Source organism: Tursiops truncatus, chromosome 6 (assembly GCF_011762595.2).
Source record: "Tursiops truncatus isolate mTurTru1 chromosome 6, mTurTru1.mat.Y, whole genome shotgun sequence".
NCBI classification, from domain to species: Eukaryota; Metazoa; Chordata; class Mammalia; order Artiodactyla; family Delphinidae; genus Tursiops; species Tursiops truncatus.
In genome coordinates this window covers 110,983,282-111,009,259 of record NC_047039.1, presented here as the reverse complement: position 1 = coordinate 111,009,259, position 25,978 = coordinate 110,983,282, and the positions used below count along the sequence as shown (strand labels likewise).

The 25,978-nt window shown below is 44.8% G+C and overlaps 1 protein-coding gene across 4 annotated transcripts in view; it reads left to right on the top strand.

The window, feature by feature from the left end:
- The window catches only part of MED27 (mediator complex subunit 27), a 259,915-nt gene that overhangs the window by 127,917 nt on the left and 106,020 nt on the right, over positions 1 to 25,978 (top strand). For all 4 annotated transcript variants that reach the window (XM_073805670.1, XM_073805673.1, XM_019920173.3 and 1 more), the window contains exon 4: positions 1,256 to 1,349. In XM_073805670.1, coding sequence (XP_073661771.1) covers positions 1,256 to 1,349 — 94 coding nt within the window. The remainder of the gene's footprint in view (positions 1 to 1,255; positions 1,350 to 25,978) is intronic.

Genomic DNA, 25,978 nt, shown 5'->3' with positions numbered 1-25,978 from the left:
AATTTGTCGTATCCAACAGATACGAAATCCAATGTAAAAATCCTTAGCAGATAGTTTTGCATCTCAGCTACTGTATCCTACATCCCCTTTGTGCCCGTGTGATTGGACGGTGAGCACAAGTGCTGCTGTGATTTTATTCTCAGAGGATCTGAGCCAGACCCAGCTCTGTTGATGCTGTGGGTTGGTGTTTTCTCAGTGAGCTTCCGCTGGGGTATTGGGGGTGGGAGGGATTCTTCCTGCTAAGAGAGGACAGTTTTGCAGACTATGCCCACGATGCCCATGGTATACCAGTAAGAGTTATTTATAAATTTTAAGCCCTAAGTTTATGCCATGCTAAGTGCTTAATGTCAGTTATCTCAATGATCATTGAATCGTAATAGGTACAGCTTCCATTTGGACCAGAAGAACAGAAGACTGCCTTTCAGAGGGATGTTTCCAAGAAAAAAATGGAAACTGATATGTCTGATATGTTTGACCGTAGTCAGAGACGTTTTAGAGTCAGGTAGAGAGTTTAAGGGAAAAAATTGTCATAGGTACACAGAAAAAGAATCAAGTGAAAATCCAGTGAAACAAAAAAACTGTACAAGTAAATAAATATACTCACGAGCCACTATGCAGCTCAGCTATTTAAAAAATATATATAGCAGATATTTTAGAATGTAAACAAGAAATACTGATTTAAGCAAAAATGGTGAGATCATTTGAATTAGTTAGACTCAAACCAGAAAAACAGGAATGACTTCAGGTATTTAAAACAGAAGGAATTTAATCCAGAGACTTGATTATTGAGGTGATTGAGATGAGAAGCCAAAGAGGAAACAGGAAGGCAAACAGGTGAGCAAAACAGGAAGCTGCTTCCATCCCTAGACCAGGAGGACAGAGGGAGGGGCCCTGTAATTGGAGCCCAGTGGCCAGGAAGGTGGCAGAACTAAATTCTGGTCTATAGAAGAAAGCCACGAGGTCACACCTTAAAATGAAAAACCAGGAACTGGCATTAAAAACACATCATGTGGAAATACAGAGGTAAATACCAACAGAAATCACTAAAAAAATGGATGGTCACTAAATCACTAAAAAGCAAGAGGGAGAACTGGGGAGTAGTATTTTTCCTTAAAAGGCTTATAAATCCCATCTGCCTTCTTAAAAACGTATTTCACTAATGAAAAATTAAATTGAGAAGGAAAGTGTACCGTAGGTTTGTATTTCTGTGACTAGGGCTCCAGCTCTTACACCTGTGTGTCTTTCTCCCTCTCAGGTATGTTGACGACGTGATTAGCCGCATCGACAGGATGTTCCCTGAAATGTCCATCCACTTATCCAGACCCAATGGGACGTCTGCCATGCTTCTCGTAAGTTCTGCCTGACCTGTTTGTAGGGACACGTGCAAGGACATTGGCCTCCAGGTTAACCTGTTTCTGTGTGGTCGGAGCTCTAGAATGGAAATTAAATCCCAGTTTGATGGTGAACAGCGTTATTTCTCTTTACCGGCATTCTGTAGTACGTTCTACATGCTTTTGAATGAAATCGCAGAGCCCATCTAAGAGTTACCCAGACAGGAAATACAGTGTGAGACCCTGTCCCCTGTGAGTCAGTTCATGGTGTTTTGGTGAACCTGTCTTATAGTGTACCAAAGACAATAGGAATGCTCGCCTATTGGATCCTGCTATGGGAAATCATTTATAAAATCCATTCCGTATTTGAAGAAAGTGTCTGAGTGCTCATCTAAGAGTTACCCAGACAGGAAATACAGTGTGAGACCCTGTCCCCTGTGAGTCAGTTCATGGTGTTCTGGTGAACCTGTCTTATAGTGTACCAAAGACAGTAGGAACGCTCGCCTGTTGGATCCTGCTGTGGGAAATCATTTATAAAATCCATTCCGTATTTGAAGAAAGTGTCCGAGTGCTTATCACTGACGGTTTCTGATTTTGTTGTTTCTTTTTTCTTTTTCTTTTTTTTTTCAATATTTATTTATTCATTTGTTTGTTTTTGGCTGTGTCAGGTCTTAGCGGCGGCACGCAGGCTCCTCTCTAGTTGTGGTGCGTGGGCTCAGTAGTTACGGCATGCAGGTTCAGTTACCCTGCGGCATGTGGGATCTTAGTTCCCCGACCAGGGCTCGAACCCACGTCCCTTGCATTGGAAGGTGGATTCTTAACCACTGGGCCACCAGGGAAGTCTGATTTTGTTGTTTCTGATGTGGGTTTGCTCTGAGCAAGTTGGCCTCCGGACCTCATCACTGATGTTTGTATTCACATAAATTCACCAAAGACAGGTGTGTTTGGGAAATACGGTAGAATAGAAATGCTAAATTATAGTCGCAATTAGAAAGGCACAGAGACTGCAGTGATGAGGTGCTTTTCTGGCGCTCTGGGTACTAATACACATGCTTGGAGAGCCCTTCCTCGAGCACAGATTTTGAGGAGCCTCCATGTTTTACAGAAAAGGAGAATTAACTGGTTTAGAGTGATGGTTTTTGATGGACATCAGGAAGGCAAGCTTCAGGACTGAGTGTTTTTTTACGTCTCACTAGCACTGCTGCTCTGGGGCCTGGTGTGAAGTCCCCGGACTTCAGCGTTTTACCATTGTAAACTCTTATAAATAGGTAGTCACCCAGGACGAGCGACTGTTCACTCAGTCCACTCACCTGAAGAGAGCAGGCTTATTGTGTGTGCATGTGTGTTTTTCTCTTAAGAAAGGAAAAGACGTGGGATTGTTAATTGGGCGGGATTTCACATGCGAGGCAAAATCAGTGACGTTCATCTGGGTAACATGCTACTTTTCTTTAAAATTCTTTCAGTTAAAAAATACAGCGAATGAGGTAACACAGTGTTCTTTTGCTAGAAAAAGAAAACAATTTGTATATGTCTAGAAAAACATGCAATATTTTCTGCCCCGGTTAAATGTACAAATTGTCTAAATGTTAAGATCCTCTAGACCCAGCAGCTGAAACATAAATCCCACTTCCAGGATACTTGACAGGGACCAAAGAGTTAATGAAGATAAAAGTGAAAGTGTCCACAGTGAGATAGGTTTGCTCAAATTATTTCTGGGTCATTGAGCCTGCGTTTCCTGATGAAGGTATAGGGATTTGGCATTGACAGGAGTGAGCAGGGAGAACAGGCTTCTAGGCAAACAGTCTAAGATATTAGAGTTACTTCCACCTGAGAAAGTGGGCTTTTATTTCACAGCGACCTGTCAGCCTCATCTGCTTTCTCACTGAGCTTCTGTTTTTGTAGACTGATGGTGAGAGTTTAGGGGCTCGATCAAGGACAGAATTCGCTTTTATACACACCGTTTTCACTGCCACGAGTGGCTAATTCAGATCACTGTGCATCTGGCCAGCAAGCTGTCATCTTCCTTAGGTGACATGGGAATTCACACAAGGTGGTGTCTGTTTATAGGAAGAGCAGTGGGTGATCTGATTCGGAATTAAATTGCCAGGTGGATAATCATACTTTTAACATCATGGCTTTACTTGGCTTTTACTTTTAAAGATGGTATTTTATTAGACTGCAGATCCCTAGGCCACTTGCTGTCACCACACACATCTTCTCTGAGGTCGAAGGGAATTTCCACCTGGGCGGAGAGTGGGACTGGCAGCTGCCATCTCCCCTTGTCCCCTCGCTAGTCACCTGTGCCCTGTGACCGGTGGAGACAGTGTGAGACCCGTGCTGTAGTCAGTGGGGCGCCACTGCACGAGGTTCAGGCAGGAGTGAACCTTGTTTTCTGGAGATCCTTCTGAAATGAATTGTGTGAATCTGGGAGGTGGTGCACTCTGAAAGCTTTGGGAGGCAAGTGAGACTGATGGGGGGACCAACTAGGCCGCTGAAGCAGGACGCGTGTGGGCAGTCTCTGCTGACACCTCCCTCTGCCTGCTTGGCCGAAGCCTGAAGTGCACCGTGCTTTGTAATAAAGCAGCGTTTCCTAAAGCAGCCAGGCTTCCGTGAGTGCAGGCGACAGAAACCTGCTCTGATGAACTGAAGCATGAAAAGGGTTGGTTTTTGTCTTTGTTTTGCTTTTTAATGATGCTGGATGCTCACAGACATGAAGATAGAGCTGCCCTGCCAGGAGGGACAAAAACCAGGTCCACTCCAGGGGTGTCAGGAGCAGGACGAGGTCCCTTTTTTTTTTTTTTTTTTTTTTTTTTTGCGGTACGCGGGCCTCTCACTGTTGTGGCCTCTCCCGTTGCGGAGCGCAGCCTCCGGACGTGCAGGCTCAGCGGCCATGGCTCACGGGCCCAGCCGCTCCGCGGCATGCGGGATCTTCCCAGACTGGGGCACGAACCCGCGTCCCCCGCATCGGCAGGTGGACTCTCAACCACTGCGCCACCAGGGAAGCCCGACAAGGTCCCTTTTGGACTCTGTGGCCCAAGTGATTTGACCTCAACTGCCTTTCGTCCTTTCATCCTGCGCCTGTGCTCATATATCCGAGGGGAAACACTCCCACTGGCCTAACCTGAAGTTGTCCCTCCCCCTGGGGGGGTGGGTCCTGCCTTGGCAGCCCCCGAGAAGAATGTGGAGTGGAGGCGGTCATTCCTCAGGGGAAGAGAGGCAGGGCCGAGCACGCAGTCCGTATGACAGAGCACATGTCCCCTGCCCCCCCGGAACCACGCGGAGCCTTGTGCTCTACCTAGCGCTCATCTCCTTTCCTCCTCGTAGAGGCCCTCAAGGTAGGTAGCGCCGATGGGTTTCATTTCACAAGTGAGGAACCTGGGGTGGTGGAGGTCGTGGTTTCTCCAGGCTCGTGCAGCCAGGACACGGCTTCCAGGCCTCCGGGGTGCTTCTTCCTCCCGTCTCTGATTATACTTCGTAGCGCTGGTGAGTAAGATTTGGGTGATCAGACACCAGGCGGGTAATTTTTTCTTGTTTTTTTTTAATTGTGTAATTTGATGTATACAAAGGAATATATGTAATGTGTATGCCAGTTTAAAAGTGTAGTGATAAACACATGAGCTTACTACCCAGTCTAAGAAGCAGAAGATAAGCAGTGTGTGCTTCTCCCCAGTCCTTGCCTCTCCCCCCAAAATCACCACCACCCTGATGATCATCCCCTTCTCTTCATTTTTTAAGTATGAATTTACCACATGGACATGGATCCCTGAGTAATGTGTCGTTGAGTTTTGTTGAATTTTGAACTTTATAAGAACAGTGTCATATTGTGTGATTGTTTCTGAGATGTAGCCATGTTGGTAGTTGTATCTGATAATTTGGTCATCTTCATGGTTATGTAATAGTTCATTCGTGACGGTACACACTTTGTTCTTTCTCCTGTCATTTCCGGTTTTGCTTTTTAAATAGTGGTGGCGTGGCCATTCTTGCACATGTACCAGGATATATTTTTAAGCTTTTGCCCACGCCACAGAGGCAGTGGAGGAAGGGCAGTGTTGGGAGCAGTGGAGCAGACAGCTTTTCCTTTCTTTTTTTTAAAAAATAAACTTATTTATTTTATTTTTGGCTGTGTTGGATCTTCATTGCTGCACACGGGCTTTCTCTAGTTGTGGCGAGCAGCGGCTACTCTTCGTTGTGGTGCGCGGGCTTCTCGTTGCGATGGCTTCTCTTGTTGCGGAGCACGGGCTCTAGGCACACAGGCTTCAGTAGTTGTGGCACGCGGGCTCAGTAGTTGTGGCTCGTGGGTTCTAGAGCGCAGGCTCTGTGGTCATGGCGCATGGGCTTAGTTGCTCCACGGCATGTGGGATCTTCCCAGACCAGGGCTCGAACCCCTGTCCCCTGCTTAACTACTTAACTACGTAACTACTGTGCCACCAGGGAAGCCCCGGACAGCTCTTTCCAAGAGTCACTTGAATTGTGAAATGTAGTGGCCTGGTGTCCACACTGGTGTACATAGGAGTCCAGAAACAGCTCTGGTTAACATGGCCTGGCGTCCACAGTCAGCATGCTCCACTGATTTTGGTGTCACTGGAGATCTCTTCTGGTTTTGGTGTGTGAGCACAGAGGGGGTTTTGGAGTTTTTGTGCACACACATGGAAAAATGGCATAAAGTCATTGAACTCCAGAGCATTCTGTGAACAAAGGGCAGGTTTGGTGATCCCATTTTGGTTTCCTCCCTCACCAAGCAATCCCTGTCAGGGAGCAGCAGGTGCCTTAGATGTACGAAGATCTGTGCCTGGGAGCCTCAGCCTGTCACCAACAGCTTCTTCACGATGTAGAGGGGAAAGGAAACAATGAGGACTATATTATCGAATTGGCACCTTCTAAGGCGATTTGGGATCAATTTTGCTCCTCTGAAAGCTAAACCTGCCTTTCCTTGTTGGCCTGGAGACATCGGGCTTCAGAGCCCATCAGACGTAGGAGCAGTCACCTCCGGCCTGGGCTCTGTGCTTGACCTGGAGGCCCAGGCATTGTATCCGCTTCCTGCTTGTGGACACACAGGGAGCGCAGGCTCAGGAGGAGGGAAGGGAGGACAGATCGGGGCTGAGTCAGTGTTCGCTGAGTGAATGCACGAATGACGCAGAAAAGCATCTTTCTCTTCTGGATGTCCCGGTTTCTCCCCATGGCTGCAATGGGGACCCGCTACTCAGGGGAGAGGAAACTAGCCTGCTTCCAGAACTCTCAGGGCGGTTATCACCTTAACTTCTCCTGGCACCTTTGTGAGCCTTGGGTCATCGACTGGAGCCTGGACAGGCCAAGTCCTGGCTAATATGAAATCTGAACTTTCAGCCTCTTACATAATCCTTAACTACACTCCGGCTGGCTCTCTCCACTCTGGTCGGGGGCTGTTTTGGGGTTGTGTAAGTTAATAACTCATGATAAAGTAAATTCTGTTCCCGTTCTTTGAAGAGATGAGCTCAGTCATCCAAAAATAAATCTAGCTGTGTTGATATTTAGTTTCAGTTAATCAACCGCCTTACATCCCATTATTAATTTTCTTCAAACAGTCAAAATATTGTAAGAGCTTAACTGAGTCAGAGTAGAACAAGCAGCTGGCTTCTTTCGGCATTTAAAATATTAATCCACAATCTTTTACTGATCCACTAGGCATGAAAATGTAAGAGAAGAAGACAAAGATGAAGCTTCAACCATACTTGAAACGTACCTTAATACGTTATAGATTAATCTTTATTGTTATATGGTTTACAACAGATAATCTTATTTATCAATCTCTTTAATATACTTTTTACCAACCCTCAGTTTCTTTAACGTATTCACGCCTTGTTTTTGAATGACTCATCTGTTTTAAACCGTTTAGACACATTATCTCATTTCACTCCATCCCAAGCTCTCTGAGGTAGGAAGACTGTTGAACAGCTAAAGTGCTTAACTGTTTTGGGCCTTGATTTCTCTGCTGGGTTCAGTAGTTCTCAAACTTTAGTAGGCCCAAGAATCACCAGTGTAGTTTGTGGAAAATGCATATTCCTGGCAGGCAGCCCAGAAATTCTGATCCAGCAGCTCTGGGGTAGAGCCCCAATGCCACATTTCCCACCCGAGTCTCGAGTCATCTATGGAGCACGTTTCAAAAAGCATAACGTTAAACCATTGTGCCCTTGGAGTTCCAGTGAAGGTGGGCCTTTTTGATGCGTCTCAGATCAAGCGTCAGGCCCTTTTGTGAGCTAGGTTGCTAAAGCGTTCATGTATTTATTCCGTAAACACTGAGCACCAGGAGAGGAAGGCGTAGTGCTGGATGCCGTTCAGCCTCGACCACAGTCCGTGTACTCATGGAGCCTGCGTTGCACTCATGGACGGGAGACCAGCCAGGTGTTGCATAATATGATGGGGAGGGGGCGGGGGCAGATCCGCACAGGGGCTGGAGGGAGGAGGGCATGGTGCGGGGAGCTGGGGCTCAGGGAACCCCTCTGTGAGCAGAGACCTGCGGGAAGTGAGGCGAGCCTGGAGCCGGGCCCATGAGAGGCAGCGCAGCATCAAAGACCCGAGCCCAGGACGGTTTGTGTGCAGATCACACCCAGGAGGCTAGGCTGGCTGGAGTGCAGGGAGCGAGGGAAGAGGGGGAGGAGGTGAGACTTCCGAAACAGAACACGCAGGGACCAGGCTCTGGGCCTCACAGACTGTGGGTAGGGCCGGGCATTTGATTTTTTTAATTTTAACTTCAGGTTAAATCGATCATAATCCTTGCTTGATGATCACAATGTCATCATTGATCCAGACATGGCCCTTTCGTATTTATTTATTTACTAATAGAGTGAACATCTGTGAACCTACCCCCCAGCCTGAGAGCTAGAACATTATCTGCAACCCTATACCCTGTGAGTGTCCCCGGCCCCTGTCCTGTAGGAACTGTTATCCCTCCCTTTATGGGTCATTGTCTTTCCTTTTTTGAGGGAGGACTTCACACAAATCTATGTATTCCTGAATACATATGTATAGTGTGTTCTTTCATTGTGCCTGTTTATCTTAATGATTTTTAAAAGGTATCACATGTTGTCTTCAGGGACTTAATTTTTTCACTCAACATTCTTTTTTTTATTTTTTAACTAAATTTTACTCAAATCGTTGGTTTAGCTACAATAGCTTATTCATTTTGCTGATATGAAATATTCCATTATATGAATATAGCCTAATTTAGTTATCCATTTTTCTATCAGTGGTCATTGATTTGTTTATGTTTTTTTATTTTTGTATCATGAACAATCTGCTTTGAACATTCTTTTTTTTTTTTTTTTTTTTTGCGGTACACGGGCCTCTCACTGTTGTGGCCTCTCCCATTGCGGAGCACGGGCTCCGGACACACAGGCTCAGCGGCCACGGCTCACGGGCCCAGCCGCTCCGCAGCATGTGGGATCTTCCTGGACCGGGGCTAACACATATATATGGAACCTACGAAAAGAAATAAAAGGTCATGCAGAAACTGTGTCCCCTGCATTGGCAGGCGGACTCTCAACCCGTGTCCCCTGCATTGGCAGGTGGACTCTCAACCACTGCGCCACCAGGGAAGCCCTGCTTTGAACATTCTTGTTCGTGTTCCTTGGGACCCATGGGCTAAGGTTTTTCTTAGAGTGACTCCCAGGAGAAGAATGCTTAGTTTAGGGCAGTGGTTCTCGACTAGGGGTGATTCTTTTGCCTCCCAAGGGACATTTGGTGATGTCTAGAAACATTTTAAATCGTCACAACGTGGGGGGAGGGGTATCGCTGGCATCTAGTGGGTAGAGACCAGAGATGCTGCTAAACGTCCTGCAATGAGCAGGACAGTCCTCACTTCAAAGGATTGTCCAGCCCCAAATTAAAGTGCCAAAGCTGAGAAACCCTGGTTTAGGGCATGCAAATATTCAACTTCCCATGAAAATGCCAAATGTTTTCCTAAACAGTTGCACTAGTTTACACCCCACTAACAGTTCTAAAGTACTAAAACAGGTTTTTCCCAAACATACAAAGCCAGAACTAGCTTCAGTTGTCCTTCAGAAATTTCTTGAGAGCATCCAGTGCTAAAATTCTGTGATGCCACAGCCACCACTTTACGAAGCTGTACCCGTGTTTTAACATAGCCTACCCATTTTTTGTCACAGCACAGGATATTATCAGAATTCTTTGTTAAGTGCTTTTTTTTGGAAAAATGCCATCTTATAAAATTTATAATAAAAGTCAGTTTTTATAGTGCCGCTTCACTTTTGACACATAAAAAGTTGGTTTACCAAACCTGGTTCCAAAGGACATTTATTTCCAAAAATCAGACCCATTCTTTACAACAGCAGTTCTCAAATTATGGTTTGGCAACAAGGGATGACAGAGACCCATTCAGGAGGTCCACAGAGTCAAAACTGTTTTTATGGTGATACTCAGACATCGCTTTCCTTTGTCACTTTTGTTCGTTCACAAGTTCATGGTGGAGTTTTCCAGAGGCTACATCGTGAGGGATGACATCATCATGCGGGCACCTGTTGGCTCCTGTAGTCTTGTGTTTTAAACATTTCTGTTTTATTTCTAATATGGTAAATATTGACAAATGTATTCTACAGAAACAAAAGTTGCTTGAGGTCCTCAGTAACTTTCAAGAGTGTAGAAAGGTCCTGAGACCGAAATGTTTGAGAACTGCTGCTTTAAGAAGTATGTTAACTGCTAGGACTATTCAGAACAGTTTATCAAACTAAATTTCAAAAAGTGGTTCTAGAAATGTTTGTTGCAATGGCAATGATATGAATGGAGATTTATTAGTGATTAGAAACTTTGAGGTTTAAAAAAAAGGTCAAGGGCTTCCCTGGTGGCACAGTGGTTGAGAGTCCGCCAGCCGATGCAGGGGACACGGGTTCCTGCCCCGGTCCGGGAAGATCCCACATGCCGCAGAGCGGCTGGGCCCGTGAGCCATGGCCGCTGAGCCTGCGCGTCCGGAGCCTGTGCTCCGCAACGGGAGAGGCCACAACAGTGAGAGGCCCACAAAAAAAGAAAAAAAAAAAAAGTCAAAAAGTAAAAGTCAAGGGAATATGGGACATTCTACAGGACGACTAACTTAATGTGGGGAAAATGGAGAGGATGGAGTGCTTAAAAGGCTTAACAGCAGTATGTGATGTGTGGACCTTGTCTGGATCCTGATTCAAAAAAACAACTGTAAAAGAATGTTTTCTAAGCAATCCAGAGGAGCTGTACATGGTCTAAGTTTCCAAGGATGCCAAGGAATTGTTGGTAATTTTGTTAGGATTAGTAACATTCTCATGGTTATAAAACAAAAGATCTGTTGTTTAGAGGCACATGCTTCAGTATGTAGAGCTCAAACGACATGATGTATGAGGTTTGCTTTAAAAATACTTCAACAAAGAAAACGGAGGGATAAATAAGGCAGGTATGGCAAAATTCTGATAATTTTTAAATTTGGGTGGTTATTAAGCAATCTGTCTTCCTTTATGTTTGAAAATGTTCACACTCAGAAATGTTATGAATGGTTATTTAAATTCAAGTCTCTCCACATACCTTCCAAACAATATGGAAAAACAAGAACAGATAAAACTACAAAAACCATACGTTAGACACAGCTAAGAGACCAAGAACACCCACACTCCGAATTATGTGTGAGTAAAAAACAAACAAATCCTAACGAGCTGTCACTTGCACACCCACTGTTAACCTTTGCTGAGGGAAAAATGCATCATACGAAAGAGTACATACGGTATGATTGCATTACATGATGTTTTAGAATGAGCCAAAACTAAGGGGAATAAAAATCAGAACAGCACTTCCCCGGGAGGGTTAGAGCAGGCGTGGGTTGGGAAGGGCATGAGGAAACATTGTGCGGTGGTGGAAGGGTTCTGCATTTTGACAGAGGTGTGGCTTACATGGTTGTGCGCAGTTGCCAAAATTCCGAGAATGGTACATTCTAAAGACTTATGTACTTTATTGGAGGCAAATTTTACCTCAGAAAACATTTTTTTAACAAACATTAAACTGCTTAATGATATGCTTGCCTTCGTGTTTAGGGATGAAATACGCTAATGTCTGCAACTTTCAAACTCTTCCAAAAACTAAGATGAATGAATGGACAGATAGATGAATATATGTGTGAGAAAGCAATAGAACAAAATGATAACAGTTACAGAATCTAGCTCATGAGAATACAGGTGTTCACCCGACAGTTCTTTCAACTTTTTAGGTGTTTGAAATTTTTCATAATAAAATATTGAAGGAATAAACACTTCAACTAAAGAAATCCCCCCCCACACACACACCCCACCACCAAGGAAGCAAAAACCACAAAGCAGAAGAAAGCTATTTAACACAGACAGCACTCCAAACTGATTTTAATACCCTCAAGCATTTGGAGAGGTGAAAAGACAAATCCTTAAGTCAGGAATTCAGAAATTAAAAACAGAAACTGGCAAAAAGATGAAGAAATGAAAAGGATTTACTGTACTCAGGAAAAAATGATAAAATTATCTCACATTAAGACTAAATTTCAAGATGCTCAAGGAAAAATAGATTCAAACGACATTTAATAAAGGGCACTGAAGAAAGGCTAAGAAACAACCAAGAGAGTGAAAATCAGATGAAGAAAGAAGTAGAAAGGTTCAGAGAGAAAGTGGTTGAAGTGAGGCACAGACAGAGAAGAGACAACACGTATATAATTGGAGGCCATGAAGAAGGAGAACAAAATAATGGAACAGAACCAATACGTAAAACTATAATCTGAGAAGAATTCCTACAAATGAAAGGTCTAAATTTGCACACTGAAAGATCTCACTGGGTACTTGGGAAAATTGACCAGCAACAATCACGTCTAAGATGTATTCTGATAATGCTCTCTGACTTCAGAGATAAAGATAAAGATCCTCAAGGCTTCCAAGCAAAAAAATCAAATAACTTACAAGGCAAAAGAATTAGACTGGCATTGGATGTCTCAAAAACAATATATCAAGCAAGGCAATGATGGAGCAGCATTTTCAAAGAAAGTATGAATCAAAGGTATATATGTCTTTCAAGTATCAGAGAAAAACCATTTTAAACATGCAAGAATTCTCTACCCATTAGCCCATGTTGAGGAGTCTACTGGAGAATGAGATTCAGTCAACAAAGAGAAGAGTGGGGAAACTTCAGCCTAAGGACTCATCGTGAGCATATAGTGTATTTAATTGCTGATCTAAGACTAAAACAAAGGTGATGAGGGTAAAGTAATAATATATAAATGTTATGTATTCTAACAGTAAAAATAATCTAAACAAAAAATGGGGGAAGGGATAGGTAAAGATGAAAGTAGAGTGAGCTCATTGATTTTTATATATGTAATAGGTAAGATTTAAAGGATTCCATTAAAAATTGACGAACAAAATGCTAAAATGGTATCTAAGAAAATGGGAGTCTAAGGGCATTAAAATGTATAAGTACAAAGGTAAGCGTGAGGACAAAAATATAAACCTTCCTAAATACAATTAATCAATCAATAAACGAGTGAGCAAGCAATGAAAACGTCACTTAGAGAAAGAAGCATTGGAAATATGAGGCACATAATAACTGTACAGTCATGTGACCAAGTTGAGACCACATGTATCAGTCTTATCAGTAAATGTGAGCAAATATAATACACTCATTAAAAGGTTTCATTTTAGCTGATATTAAAGTTCATTTGGAAGAGAAGCATGCAGAAAGGATAGGAAACCAAAAAAGAAAAGCTACCAGGGGATCTTGCCCTGTCGGACATTGAAACATAATCTAAAGCCTCTATAATTAAAACTGTGTGGAAAAAAAAAAACCAAAACTGTGTGGTGCTGGCTCGTGGGTGGACAAATAGGCTAGTAGAATAAAATAGACTAGAAGTAGACTCAATTACATTTAAAAGTTTACGTGTGACAAAGGTAGGATCTAAAATCAACAGGGCCTCTACCATAAAAAGGAAAAAATTTAGGTGGCAAAAAAACATCACAAAGTCAGAAGGCAGCCGACACGCTGGGAGAAAATGTTTGCAACGTGTATCACAGATACAGGGCTAGTATACCTAAGATCATTTTTTAACTCTTAAAAAGGGTAAAAAAGACCAAAAATAGGACAGAAAATGAGGAAAAGAGGCAGACAATTAACCCTCTGAAAAGATATAAAAGTGGTACTTAAACATACGAAAAGATGTTCAACCATGCCCATAATTAGAGAAATGCAAATGAAAACTGCACCGAGGTGCCATTTCTCACCTACCAGATTTGCAAAAATTAAAAAGTATAACAACACATTCTGTTGGTGAGCCTGTAAGGAAACAGCCACCATCGTACATTGCTAGTGGGAATGCAAATTGGTGTGACCATTTTGGAGGGACTTGGGCAGCGTCTGGCAAAGCTCTGTATGCATTTACCTTCTGACCCAGCAGTACTACTTCTAGGAATTTACCCTGAAGACACACCTCCAACAGTATGAAAATACATACGCACAAGATTATTAATTACAGCTTGTTTGTAATTGCAGAACACTGGAAATAACCTCAGTGCCTGTGCACAGGAGAGTGATCGAATAAATTATGATACAGCCACACAGTGGAGCCACACCACTGCTTTTCTTCGTCTTTAAAAAAGAATGAGAAGGACCTCTATGACTCATTTGAAGTGATTTCTAGGATACATTGTTAAGAGAAAAAAACCAAAGTGTAAGAGTATCCTGAATATGCTTCCTCTTTTGTAAGAAAGGAGATAAAGAATATCTGTTATCTTCTCATTTGTAGAGGAAACACACAGAAAAGATGAAACCTGAAACGAAGAAATTGGTTAGAGGGAGGTAGGTGGTAATAGGGTAGGGTGGATGTGTATAGGGAGGGGGATGTGTCTCTGAGAATATCTTTTTGTTTAGTTTTGATTTTTAGAACCATGGTAATGTTTCATGTATGCAAAAAATAAGTACAGTCGACTAGAGTGGATTTTTTTAAAAAAGGAATGCAAACAGAAATAAATAAACCTAACTGTATTTCAAATGAATAACGTAACCACACTTTGGGGAAGGGATGGAGAGCTAACCCTAGTAACCTTTGAACACAGCATCGTGACTCTAGATCCTTGGGCTAAGGGCTGCTGTACCTGTGAATAAACGTTTAACCTCTTGGTGGTTTGCCAGTTTTTCATAGAAGGTATGGGCTAACAGTTCTGAAACCACTTTATATGTATTCTAGGATTGAGGAAATAAGGAAATAAATTGCAGATAACGGGAACCAGATTTCTCCCTTTTGAAGAGGGACATTACCAAAAAGAAGGAAAAGGCTAGAATAAACCCTTGGTGTTGGAGTGAAACTGGCAGTGTCAGTGTGAGCTAACTGTTTTTGATACGTATATGCAGATAGATACAGAAATAGATACAAGTGTGTGTACACATACCCATGTGCACACGTGTCCCAACTCCATCTGCTGGGATGGTCTACAAGCAGGGAGACTCCAGGAACAATGGGTGCGTCTCTTGTCCCCATCTTTGTTTTTAAACATCATTCTCGCTAACAAGAACTAGGCTCCTTGGAGAAACGGCTGGTTCCAGAACACGGGCAGAGGAAGTATAAGGTGAACCTGGAACATCTTCTCAGGCCGAAGCAAGGGAAGGGCTCACCGAACGATGGGGGTGTGTTCAATGGACACAGAAGCCAGTTTGGCTCCTGTCAGCCAAGCCTGGGACCATTGAGCGCCAGGATACATGTGACAGTAACGGATTACAGCCCACAGAAACCATCGTGATCCACGCGTCCATACTGACTGAAATAAATAAAAGAAGAAAGAAAGAAATGGGAGGTATCAGTATAACGTAAAAACAGCTACGGGAAAACCATTCCTTACAGTAGAATGTGAACTAACAGATGCAGAAAGAATTAGAAAATTTGGCAGCCACCATAGTAATAATTGTTTTACATAAGAATCAAGAATCACCAATGAATGCTAAAATTAACGGGTGAAGGGTTGGTGATAGACAGTATGAGTGTGGGTGTGCACACCTGTGTGTGTGTGTGTGTGTGTGTGTGTGTGTGTGTGGGTGGAGAGAGGGCAGATGGAAGGACCCAGGCCCAAGCTCATGCAGCGTAATGCTAACATATAGGGCCTGTAAGTCTGAAATCGTTCAAAATCATTTCAAAATAAGAAGTTAACATTTTTAAGCGAGCATATTTAGATTTTTACATTATATGAAATTATGTCTGGTCCAGAATGTGACCGTTGTCCCCACCTCTGCCACCACTGCCACCACCCTTGTCCACACCTCCATTACCTCTCACCTGGGTCAGTACAGCAGTCTCCTGACTGGTCTCCCCCCATCCCCTGTCTGCTCTGCACACAGAGCCAGAGAGTCTTTTAAAGGAAAACTCAAGAAGCGTGTCTTCCCTGCTCAGAACCTGCGAAGGCTCCCCATTTCACCCCGGTAGAAGCCCCAGTCCTTCTAGTCTGCCGTGACTCCACCTTCAGTCTCCCATCCCTGCTGACCCCCCTCCTGCTTTGGGGCCTTTGCCCTTAGACGTCTGCAGGCCTCATTCCTCATATCCTTCGAGGTTTGCTCTTGTATCCCTTCTCCGTAAGACCTCTCCTGACCAGTATGTGTAACTACCCCCTGCCCCGGATCTGCCTGAATGTCCTTTATTTTTTTAAAATAGTACTTTTCACTTTCTAAGATAGTACGTGATTTTCTTGTCTGTTACGTGAGTCTCACAGCTTGTGGGATCTCAGTTCCATGACCAGGAACTGAACCCAGGCCCTCGGCAGTGAAAGCGCAGAGCCCTAACCACTGGACCGCCAGGGAATTCTCTATGCTTATTGTCTCTTATCTGTTTCCTCCAGAAAGACTGTAAGCTCCACAAGAGTGAGATCTTGTCTGTTTGTTCATTGATGTGTCCCAAACCCCTAGACCAGTGCCTGGCAACATAGTAGGTGCTCAGTAATTATGTGTTGAATAATATTCATTCATATTGATGTGTGTATATATAAAGAAACTGAATTAAAAGATTTTTTAAAATACTGAGATGAGCTATTAGGGGATGTGAGCCTGGAGTAGAGACTGTGCAGTCCCGGCTTTGAGGGAAATGGACACGCACCTGTTTGTACCTTCATCTGTAAACAGTCCAGGGGGGCTGTCTTTACCCTCCTGGTAGAGTAGTGGTTACCTCATGGGGGAGGGGGAGAGGAGTTAGTTCTTTAACTTTGTACTTGAAACACTTAAATATTATTTGATTTCTTTTATTGTAACCATGCATTATGCTTAGGATTAAATTTTATAAAACAAAAACTGTCCTCTTAAGTGTAAAATTCACTGGGAACAGAAATACGGGCCTGATCTTACCGATTCCTCAGTAAGTGTCTTTGTTTAGTCAGTGCTCTCTCTGTACCAGACACCAAGCTCAGGTCTTTACACACCCGCCTCACTAGTTCTGCCCGGGACCCCAGGAGGTAGGTGACTTTATCCCGTTTCCAGGTTAATAAGCTGGGACTTGCAGAGGATCAGGGTCACAGCGGAAAGATAACCCCAACAGTAAGTGACAGTTCAGGCCCCGGTCTGTGTGACTCGAGAGCTCAAGCTTTCACCCATTAAAATTAAAAACTACTTGAAGCTGCCCAGATGTCATTTCGTTCATTCCCAGCCCTGAAGCACGTTGTTCCTGCTTCCTCAGGGTGTTCCTTGCCCTTGGAGTATCCAGGCCCTGTGGCGCCAGAGATGAACTCGGGACCGAGCAAACCGAGAAGGGGAGACTACACTAGGGACGCAGAGAGGGGGTCACGGGCTCAGTAATTTTTCAGGGCCCACTGGATTCTGAGGTTTCTTAGGCAAAATATTTGCAGCGCTTCCATCTGAACATGTACACCAGAGTCATGCTTGGCTTTATCTTCTGAAGGCTTGTGATTTTAAGTGTGTGTAGATACAGTGTTCCATTCAGACATACAGATGGCATTTTTTGTGGGGTTCCCTCTCCTGTTCTGACTTAATTTTCTGAAACTAGCTCTTGTCGTAATCCCAGGGATCTTAAGCTGGCCCGTGAACTCCTAGAAGGTACTGGATGGGCTTCAGGAAATCTCTGAACCCCTGTGTGTAGATACACTTACGTGCCTTTTTCTGAGGGGAGGGTATGTGGCTCCCATTAGAAGGGGTGGTTAATTCCCAGAGAAGGTTAAGGACACTGGTCTTAAACCCTGATGGAGCTCTAAGTCCTTTCTCAGGGAGGCTCTCTGGTGACTTGCTGATTCAACCTCTAATCTTCATATTCTTGTTTTATATTCAGTATATTTTAACAGGTGTACTTCATTTCCACCTGTATTTCTGGTGGCTTCCAGGTTAAAACACAGTGCTAGAGACACTGCTCTTAAAGAGAATGGCCATGCGAAGGAGGGGCCTGGAGTGGGGCAGCTTACCCCAAATGCTTGTCATTAAAGGTGTTTTTCAGTGTAATGACAACTAAAGCATAAATAATTTTTTTTTAGTTACATCGTTTTTATATTCTGACAAAAGCATTTTTTTTCCTTAGAACTAGGAAAGGAGTAGTTTATACTTTTCTCCCTCCCCTCCCCCTTCCCTCCCCTCCTCTCCCTCCCCTTCCCTCCCCTCCTCTCCCTCCCCTTCCCTCCCCTCCTCTCCCTCCCCTTCCCTCCCCTCCTCTCCCTCCCCTTCCCTCCCCTCCTCTCCCTCCCCTTCCCTCCCTCCCCTCCCCCTCCCCTCCCTCCCCTCCCCTCCTCTCCCTCCTCTCCCTCCCCTTCCTTCCCTCCCCTTCCCTCCCCTCCCCTCCCCTCTTCGTTTCTCCCCCTTTCCTTTTTTACAAATACCATTTACTAGGTATATGTTGTTTCTTTAGTTTATTTACCTATTGGTTCAAGACAGTTGCTCCCAGAGGCAGTGGGACACTTGTTACATGAATGTGTGTTTAGGGCTAAGTGGTAATTGATAGTGTCCCTCAGATTCCCTAAAAATTTTGAGTCTAACTTAAGGATAACCTAGTTAGGCATCCCAGAACCGCCCCCACCCCCCCGATGCTAATATGCCAATAATTCCTGGGGTCTGTCATTTCTAATGGTGCCTTGGAAGCCCATGATGCAGACCTCTAGTTTCCCTCAACACGTCTCAATTGCGTTTATCCCCCCAAACTTGGGAAGCACATTCCACCAACTCTACCAGGTATATTTCATTAGGCTAGCATTTATAATAGTGAATTTAAATGTTGGAGAAAGCTGTTCGAACTCCAAAGGAGTTTCATTGGATTTTAGCTTTAACTATTATCAATTGATTTATGAAATTAATGCTGGTGGGAACCTGTGGCACTTGCCTTTTTGAGGCGGGGTAAAACTGTTTTCAGAATTCAGAAAAAGGGGTTGAGTAAATGCACAGTTACCTTAAACAGCAGCAGTAAAGCCACAACTACCTTTTTTGTGTGTGTGGCTTAATTCAGTTCTATTCAGTGGCGAAAGTGTTGGGTCTGCTTCCAGGGTACCTGAGTTCCAGGCTTCTTGTCTTATACCTGCTCCCAATTTGGTAGCTCTCTGCTCCATCACTTATCTTCATTTTTGTAGCAGATACAAGAATTGTATTGATCAAACACTGTGTGAAAGATGACCCCGAATTGAAAGCTCCGCAGTGAGCCACCCCCGTACACACAAAACGCCGCCTGCACGCTCTTCCCGACGCGCTGCCCATCCCGCCTCCCGCCTCCCAGTCGGGCCCCGCCCACCTCCCCCGCTCTCACCTCTGTTGCCGGAATTCTTGCTGCAGCCACCTAGCTGATCCCCTGGCCTCCTTGTTTCTGGACGCTCTGCCTCCACTCCATCTTCCATATTTAGTGCTCATTCCAAAGGACAGGTCTCCCCAAGCCAGTCTCCTACTCCTTTGCTTGCAGGGTAAAGCCCTCCTCCTTAGGGAGGTGTATGTGGGCAGTCTTTAGAACCCGGCCTCAGTTTTCCTTTCCAACCTCTTCCCCTCTTACTACCTCCCACCACCACCTGGGTACCTCTCATGTTTCTCAGTGGAGGCACTCCTGGCATTTTGAATGGGACAGTCTCTCCTTGTGTGGAGCTGGTGGTGTCTTGCAGAAGGACTAGCATCCCTGACCCCAGAATGCTAAATGCCAGTGGCTCTCCACCCTCAATACCTCCTCGTTTCCAGGGGCTCCTTAGAAGCCACAAGATTCCCCAAACACTCCGTGCCCGTTTGCTTCTGTGCTTTGTGCCTGCTTTGCCCTCTGTGGTGTCCTTGTCCAGCTCCTGCCCCTTCTGGCAAAACTGCTGCGCCTTCTTTGAGATTGGGGTCTAATGTTACCTTTCAAGAAGCCCACCCTTACTTCTTCAGGCTGAGATAGTTCCATCCTTTGTGCTCCTGAAGTCCTGTTTATGCCTGTGTTAAAAAGAGTGCAGCAGTGTCCTGGACTGATCTTAAGTGGATCACTTTGCTTTAAGATGCATTTAACAGTACCTATAATCATGTACCACTGTGCACAAAACCTTTATGAAGAGCCTAAGGGGAAGTGTGCCACCCGGCCAGGTACCTGTGAGGATCTATGGTGATCCACCCCCGTGCGTAGCACTGCATAGCCCTTGGTACTAGACACGGGGGACTTTACAAAGGAGAAGCGTTCTCTTGGTGCTTCATAATTTCCATAGGGCAAAGAGACAATGTAAATTGTTGTTGTTGGGCTTCCCTGGTGGCACAGTGGTTAAGAATCCACCTGCCAATGCAGGGGACACGGGTTCGAGCCCTGGTCTGGGAAGATCCCACATGCCGCGGAGCAACTAAGCCCGTGCGCCACAACTACTGAGCCTGTGCTCTAGAGCCTGCGAGCCACAACTACTGAGTCCACGTGCCACAACTACTGAAGCCCGTGCGCGTAGAGCCCGTGCTCTGCAACAAGAGAAGCCACTGCAATGAGAAGCCCGCGCACTGCAACTAGAGAAAGCCTGCGTGCAGCAGCAAAGACCTAATGCAGCCAAAAATAAATAAATAAATAAAATTATAAATAAATAAATTGTCATTGTTGGTCTTGTTATTAGAAGAACAGTAATACTGGTCAGTAGATTCTTTGACGCCCTGGCACTTGTCTCAGAGCTTATATTTGACCAAATGGAGCCATTTCTCTCAATACCCCCTGCAATCAATAATGTGAAGCAAAAATGATGTTACTCTTCCCGAATCATAATCTTTGTTCTGAAGAGTTATTAACACAGGAGTCCAAGCTGCTATTTTCTTTAGACAGTCGGGTTGTCCTGCTTCAGATTTATACACAGCAATTGAATCTCATTAGCCCAGATTTACACGGCATAGACCAAGCGTGTAAATAATCGAAACTTTCCAGAGCTGCATTAAATCTTCAGGTGATTTTAAAAGCAGTTTATCTTGGTATTTTACTTTGTTCCCTAATCCCAATCTATGCAGTTGATTTTTCCTCCATTTAATCTTTTCATTGTGTCTGTGCATTGAGACAAAACAGTTGCTCGATTCTAATAAAAGTGACATACGCAATCCACTTCGGTTGGCAATTGAATTAAAAGATGAGCATGAGTTTATACTAATATGGTCTATAGTATTATTAATTATGTAAATTATATTGAATTTTAATTAAAATTAATTTAACTGATGGTGCTGTATATAGTTGCAGGGGTAGTGATTGACGTCATTCTCATCACCATCATAATCAACCCAGCTCCTAAGCAGACCTGGAGCCAGACGGCTAGGGTTCAGTTCCTTGCTTGGCCGATTCTAGCCATGTGATGTTGGGTCGTCACTGAATGTCTCTGTGCCGTCATTTCCTCCCCGTGTAAAATGGAGCTCTCTCGTGGGGTTGTTGTGGAGATCACCTGGTTACTTAATCCTTGGAGCCGGCCAGCCGCTGGTGAGCTCAGACGGCCAGGATGGGGGCAGGGCGTGGGGGGGGGGATTGCAGTGATTTCTGCTAGACATTTGTTGAAGATCATGAAATTGTATGGGCCTTGTTCATGGCTTAATAACCATGTTGACTGTTGATCATAAACAGTGTGAACATAAGAAAAATTTCTTTGTCTCTGTTCAAAAACCCTTTGCAATAATGTGGGACCTGTTTCTTAAACGTAGATGAGAATTCTCACTGTCCTTTTTCTCCTCGTTCTTGAATTATGTTTTTCAGTATGCATAGTTAAAATTTCATAGTGACTGTCTCTGTGTCTGCTTGTAAGGTGACTGCTCGGTGATCATGCTTATTTTATAGGGCGTCCGTTATTCCTCCATTTTGTTCAACTACAGAGATGTGAGGACTGTCAAACAGAATTTTGAAGTAGGGGCTTTGTTGGGTTTTGCCTTAAAGTTAACATTCATAATATTAGCTGCGACTTCTTCAGGAGCTTCCCCCACTCCCCTGGCTGTTCCTTCTCAGTCTTCTCTATAGATTCCTCCTCCTCTTCCCAGAACATTGGCGTGTCCCGAGCTCAGTTCTTGGGTCTGGTCCCTTCTCTGTCCGTACTCCCTAGGTGATCTCATCCATCCCAGGATTTTAAATACGTTTTAAATAGTTGCTGCTGAAGCCCAGGTTTACATCCTCACCCAGGTCTCTCCCCAGACTTCAGGCCCAGGTGCCGGTTGACGTTGCCACTTGCACGTGGGCAGTGGTCCCCGTGTTAGGAAATGACGACTCCATTCGTCCTGTTGCCAGACGAGAAGTCTTGGAGTGGCCTCTGCGTCTCCTTTCTCTCACAGCCAGTCCATTGGTAAATTCTGCGGGTTCTTCCTTAGCAATACATCCAGACTCCTAGCGGAAGAGAATATAAAAAAGAATGTCTGTGTGTGTACGACTGAGTCACTTTGCTGTGCAGCAGAGACCGGCACAGCACTGTACATCAGCTATACGCCAATTAAAAAAGTCAAAAAAAAAGAAGGAAAGAAACACATCCAGAATCTACTCACGTCTCACCAACTCCACTCGACACCCCAGTTCCAGCTGCTGTCCCTTCTCACCTGGCTGATGGCAGCCTCCTGCCACCCTTGCACCTCTGTAGCCTTTCACACACCGTAATCACTTTGCAGCTAGAGCACTGCTTTTGAAATGTCACTCTTCTGCGTAGAAGACTCTACCAGCTTCCCATCGCACCTAGAGGTATCTTTACCACGATCTGTCAGACCCTACACGGTCCCCTTCCTCCCCGACCCCATCTCCCACCACTGCCCCCTGACTCAATCCACTCTGGCCACACTGACCTCCTCACTGCTCCCAGAGCACATCAGGCCTGCTCTGGCCTCGGGGCCCTGGCACCAACTGTGCCCTCTGCCCCTGGCTCTCTCCTTCGCTTCCTAAGAGCTTCTAGGTCTCCCCTGATGGCACTGTTTAAAATAGCACCCTACCCCACCCCTTGCCATCCTGTCCCTTACCCTGCTTTGTTTTTCTTTATAGCATTTTCACCATATGGCACGTTATGTATTACCTTACTGTCAATTTCCACCCTCCACAAGGCGAGCTCTTTGAAGGCCGGGACTTTGTTTTGTTCACTGCTGTATCCGCAGTGCCTAGAACAGTGCCCGGCACATGCTGAGTGCCCCGTAAACATTTATTCAATGAACATATGTGCTGTTTGCAGTGTAATCTCCCATCAGCCCTCTGAGGTAGGTAAGGCACAGAGAGAGGCAAGATAAGTTGCCCTAAGCACATAGCAAATAAGTAACAAAGCTGAGGTTTAAACTCTGTCAGTTTGCCTCCAAAGTACACGTTCTTTCTGCGTTACTGCGTGCCTTGTCATTTCTGGATGTTTCCAAACTGCTACCAGATCTCTAAGAATTTTATTGTGCCTTTGAAGACTTACCCTGTTGATTTTGTTCATGGTTGTCATCAAATCCTTTCTGAGTGTCTGGTTTCCACAGGGCTTGTGCCAGTCACGAAAGATAGAAGGAGTGTTCGTGCCTGTCCCCTGCCCTTCTACTCTCCTCCTGGAGCATATCCCCCACGAAACTGTGCATTCCCCCAGGAAGATATGTCGTCCGGTTCTTTCGTGGTCCTTGTCAACTTTCCAGGCTTAGAACTGTGCCTGGCACAGAGGAGGTACTCCCTTCATAGCTATGGAACAAATGAATGAAGACAAGGGGCACAAGTAAGTGCTGTGAGAGTTCAAGTTCTTGGTTTTTGCTGTTTCATTCAACAGAGGCCGACCGAGCATCGCCCGAGTTAGGTGTCTCCCCAGCGTTCAGAGAGCGGCTAGGCTCTGGTGCTTGTTGGGACTGTCAGTTCCGGCCCAGAGCCAATAGGGTGACCAGGGGTGGGGTGTCTGATTCAGATGGAGTTGTGGGGTCCACACCTTGAGAAACCCACTGCTGCCTAGTGAAAATACAGACCACAGGAGAGACTTCCAAACTGGACCATCGAGGAAGGGGTAAGGTTTCGTTAAGCCGACAGGAGGGCCTTCCAAGCAGGGAGAAAGAAGAGTGAAAGTTGAGACTTGTCTTTAGATCCTAGACAAGTCTGCCCCTGCCACCATGAATATAGTATTTCTAATCATCGCTGCCACTTCACGTGCCTGCCGTGTGCTTGGAACTCTGTTTGGGTCTTTAATACACCCCTGTTGATTTGATATTCACACCCACACAAGATGTTATCACCATCGTATAGACAGAACACTGAGGCTCAGAAGGGTAACTAACTCGCTCAAGGTCATAGTGATGGAGCTGGGATCTGAAGGGTGATCCAGGAAGCACCAAAGTCATGGTCTTTTCTATCACCCTCTGCACTGTCCACTGACAAGATCTCATGGACTCAAAGGAGTACAAGAATCTCCTAGTATGTGTAGGTAACTGGGGGAAATGTACTGAAATGAGTCAAGTTTTCTTGAAAGCTCCTTAAAAGAATGATGGCTTTGATAACATTTAATCTTGGTAGGAAATGCTTTCCAAATATACTCCTGACTTTCCCAGTTCTGCTTTCTTCTTTCACACAGGCTTTATCAAATGATTGTTTTGTTGATAAATTTAGTGTGCAGTTGGGACTTATTTGTAGATTGTACCTACCCTCAAAGGGAGAGTGGGTTTTATAGCTTCCATTCATTCTCATTAAAATCAGAACATTTGCATCTTCAGTTTTACATCTTGTTCCAGGAATTTTAAGCAGTCTGATTGTATGGAAGTGGGTCGTATTAATTGCAAATGGGCTAGACATCTGCTCACTAACATGGAATGAATTTTTTTAGCTCTATTTTGTTTTTAAATATGATCTACCAGAGTGATTAAGTGAGGGCTGTCGGTACTGCTGTTACAAGAGTAGGATTTTCAGAGACTTATAATGTAACCCTAAAAATGAATTTGAGTGAATCTTTGAAAGTGCTTGAACTGGGAGCAGTTAAACATCTTAGGGTTGATAAATTTTTATCCACAGTCTGTCAGGGAGCTGTTTTCCATCATCGGACACTCTGTTGGTCTGGTGCGCAGTGAGCCCAGGTCCTGTGGGTTCCAGGCTCTGGGGTCTGCGATGCCTTGCTGTTTCTACCTGCGGGGAGGGAGGCAGGCAGGGAGTGAGCTGAGGTGTAGTATCAAACTGGAGGAACAGGATCCAGGCTGCTGGGGACTGGCTGAATAGGCAGGGTATTTCTTTTCTGGTAGTAATATAACAGTGTTTCCCAACGTGGACTTCTTGCAACACGAATTCTTAAGGAGGGTGATGTGCGCAGTAAGTTTCAGGAGCACTCACTGGTTAAACAAAGCTAGTTAAGCAGGTTCCTTCACTGCAGTCCTTTCCAGAGCCTTCAATATGCCCTCGTACACTGTGGATCTGCAAGAGGAGGATGATGTCTACACAGTTTCCCCGACGTATTTGGCCACAGACCCCTTCTCATGGAATACAGTTTGGGAAATGTCATGGAGAACATCCCAAGTATTTATTTTAAAATCAGGAACTGGGGAATCTGGTTGAGGCTGTCTTGGTCATGTAGCTGAATGTAGAGTCCCAGGTCCTCAGGGTAGTTGCCTCAGCCCTCTTGCTCCTCTGGACCTCTCAGGACCTGGCTTTCTTCAGAGTCGCAGTCCCCAGGCTAGTGGCACCACTGGCCCAGTTAGGAAGCAGGAGGGAAGCTGGGGCCTCTGTGCGTCCGTGCATGTCTGTGCTTGACAAAGAGGAAGATGATACATGACTTAGCAGCAGTGATCAGGGAAGGACAAATACAATATGTACAAGGTGAAAAGAGTTCTGGAGCGAGTGACATTTTTCCTAAAGTAGTTTCCTGAGCCTGATCCAGCCAGTGCCTGCTACCTGGAGGGGTTCAGTCAATATTTGTTGAATGAATAAATTGTTGGTACTCCGAGGCCTTTGCAAAAAAGACGTCTAATGTTGCTACACCATCGTATTCTGCTTCGGTTCAGTTTAGTTGCCAAATGTATATAACCCTTCACGCCTTCTAGAATCAAAGGTCAAAACACCAGAAATTTTCTTTTCCTGCACTTAACAGACGTCCCTTTCGTGCAGAAATCTCTCCTGTGTACTGCCTTGCCACAGAGCAAATGTTTCTGGGCATTATTATTCTAGGGGTGGGAATGGATTTGAACTGATTGATCCAAACCTTTACTCTTTCTGTCTTGGAACCAGTGACAGAAAGCTGACAAATGTTGAGGGGTGATGTCTGCTACCTCCGAACTGAGCCAAGCTAGTCGACTCATGAGGGGCGAAGGCTGCAGTGTGA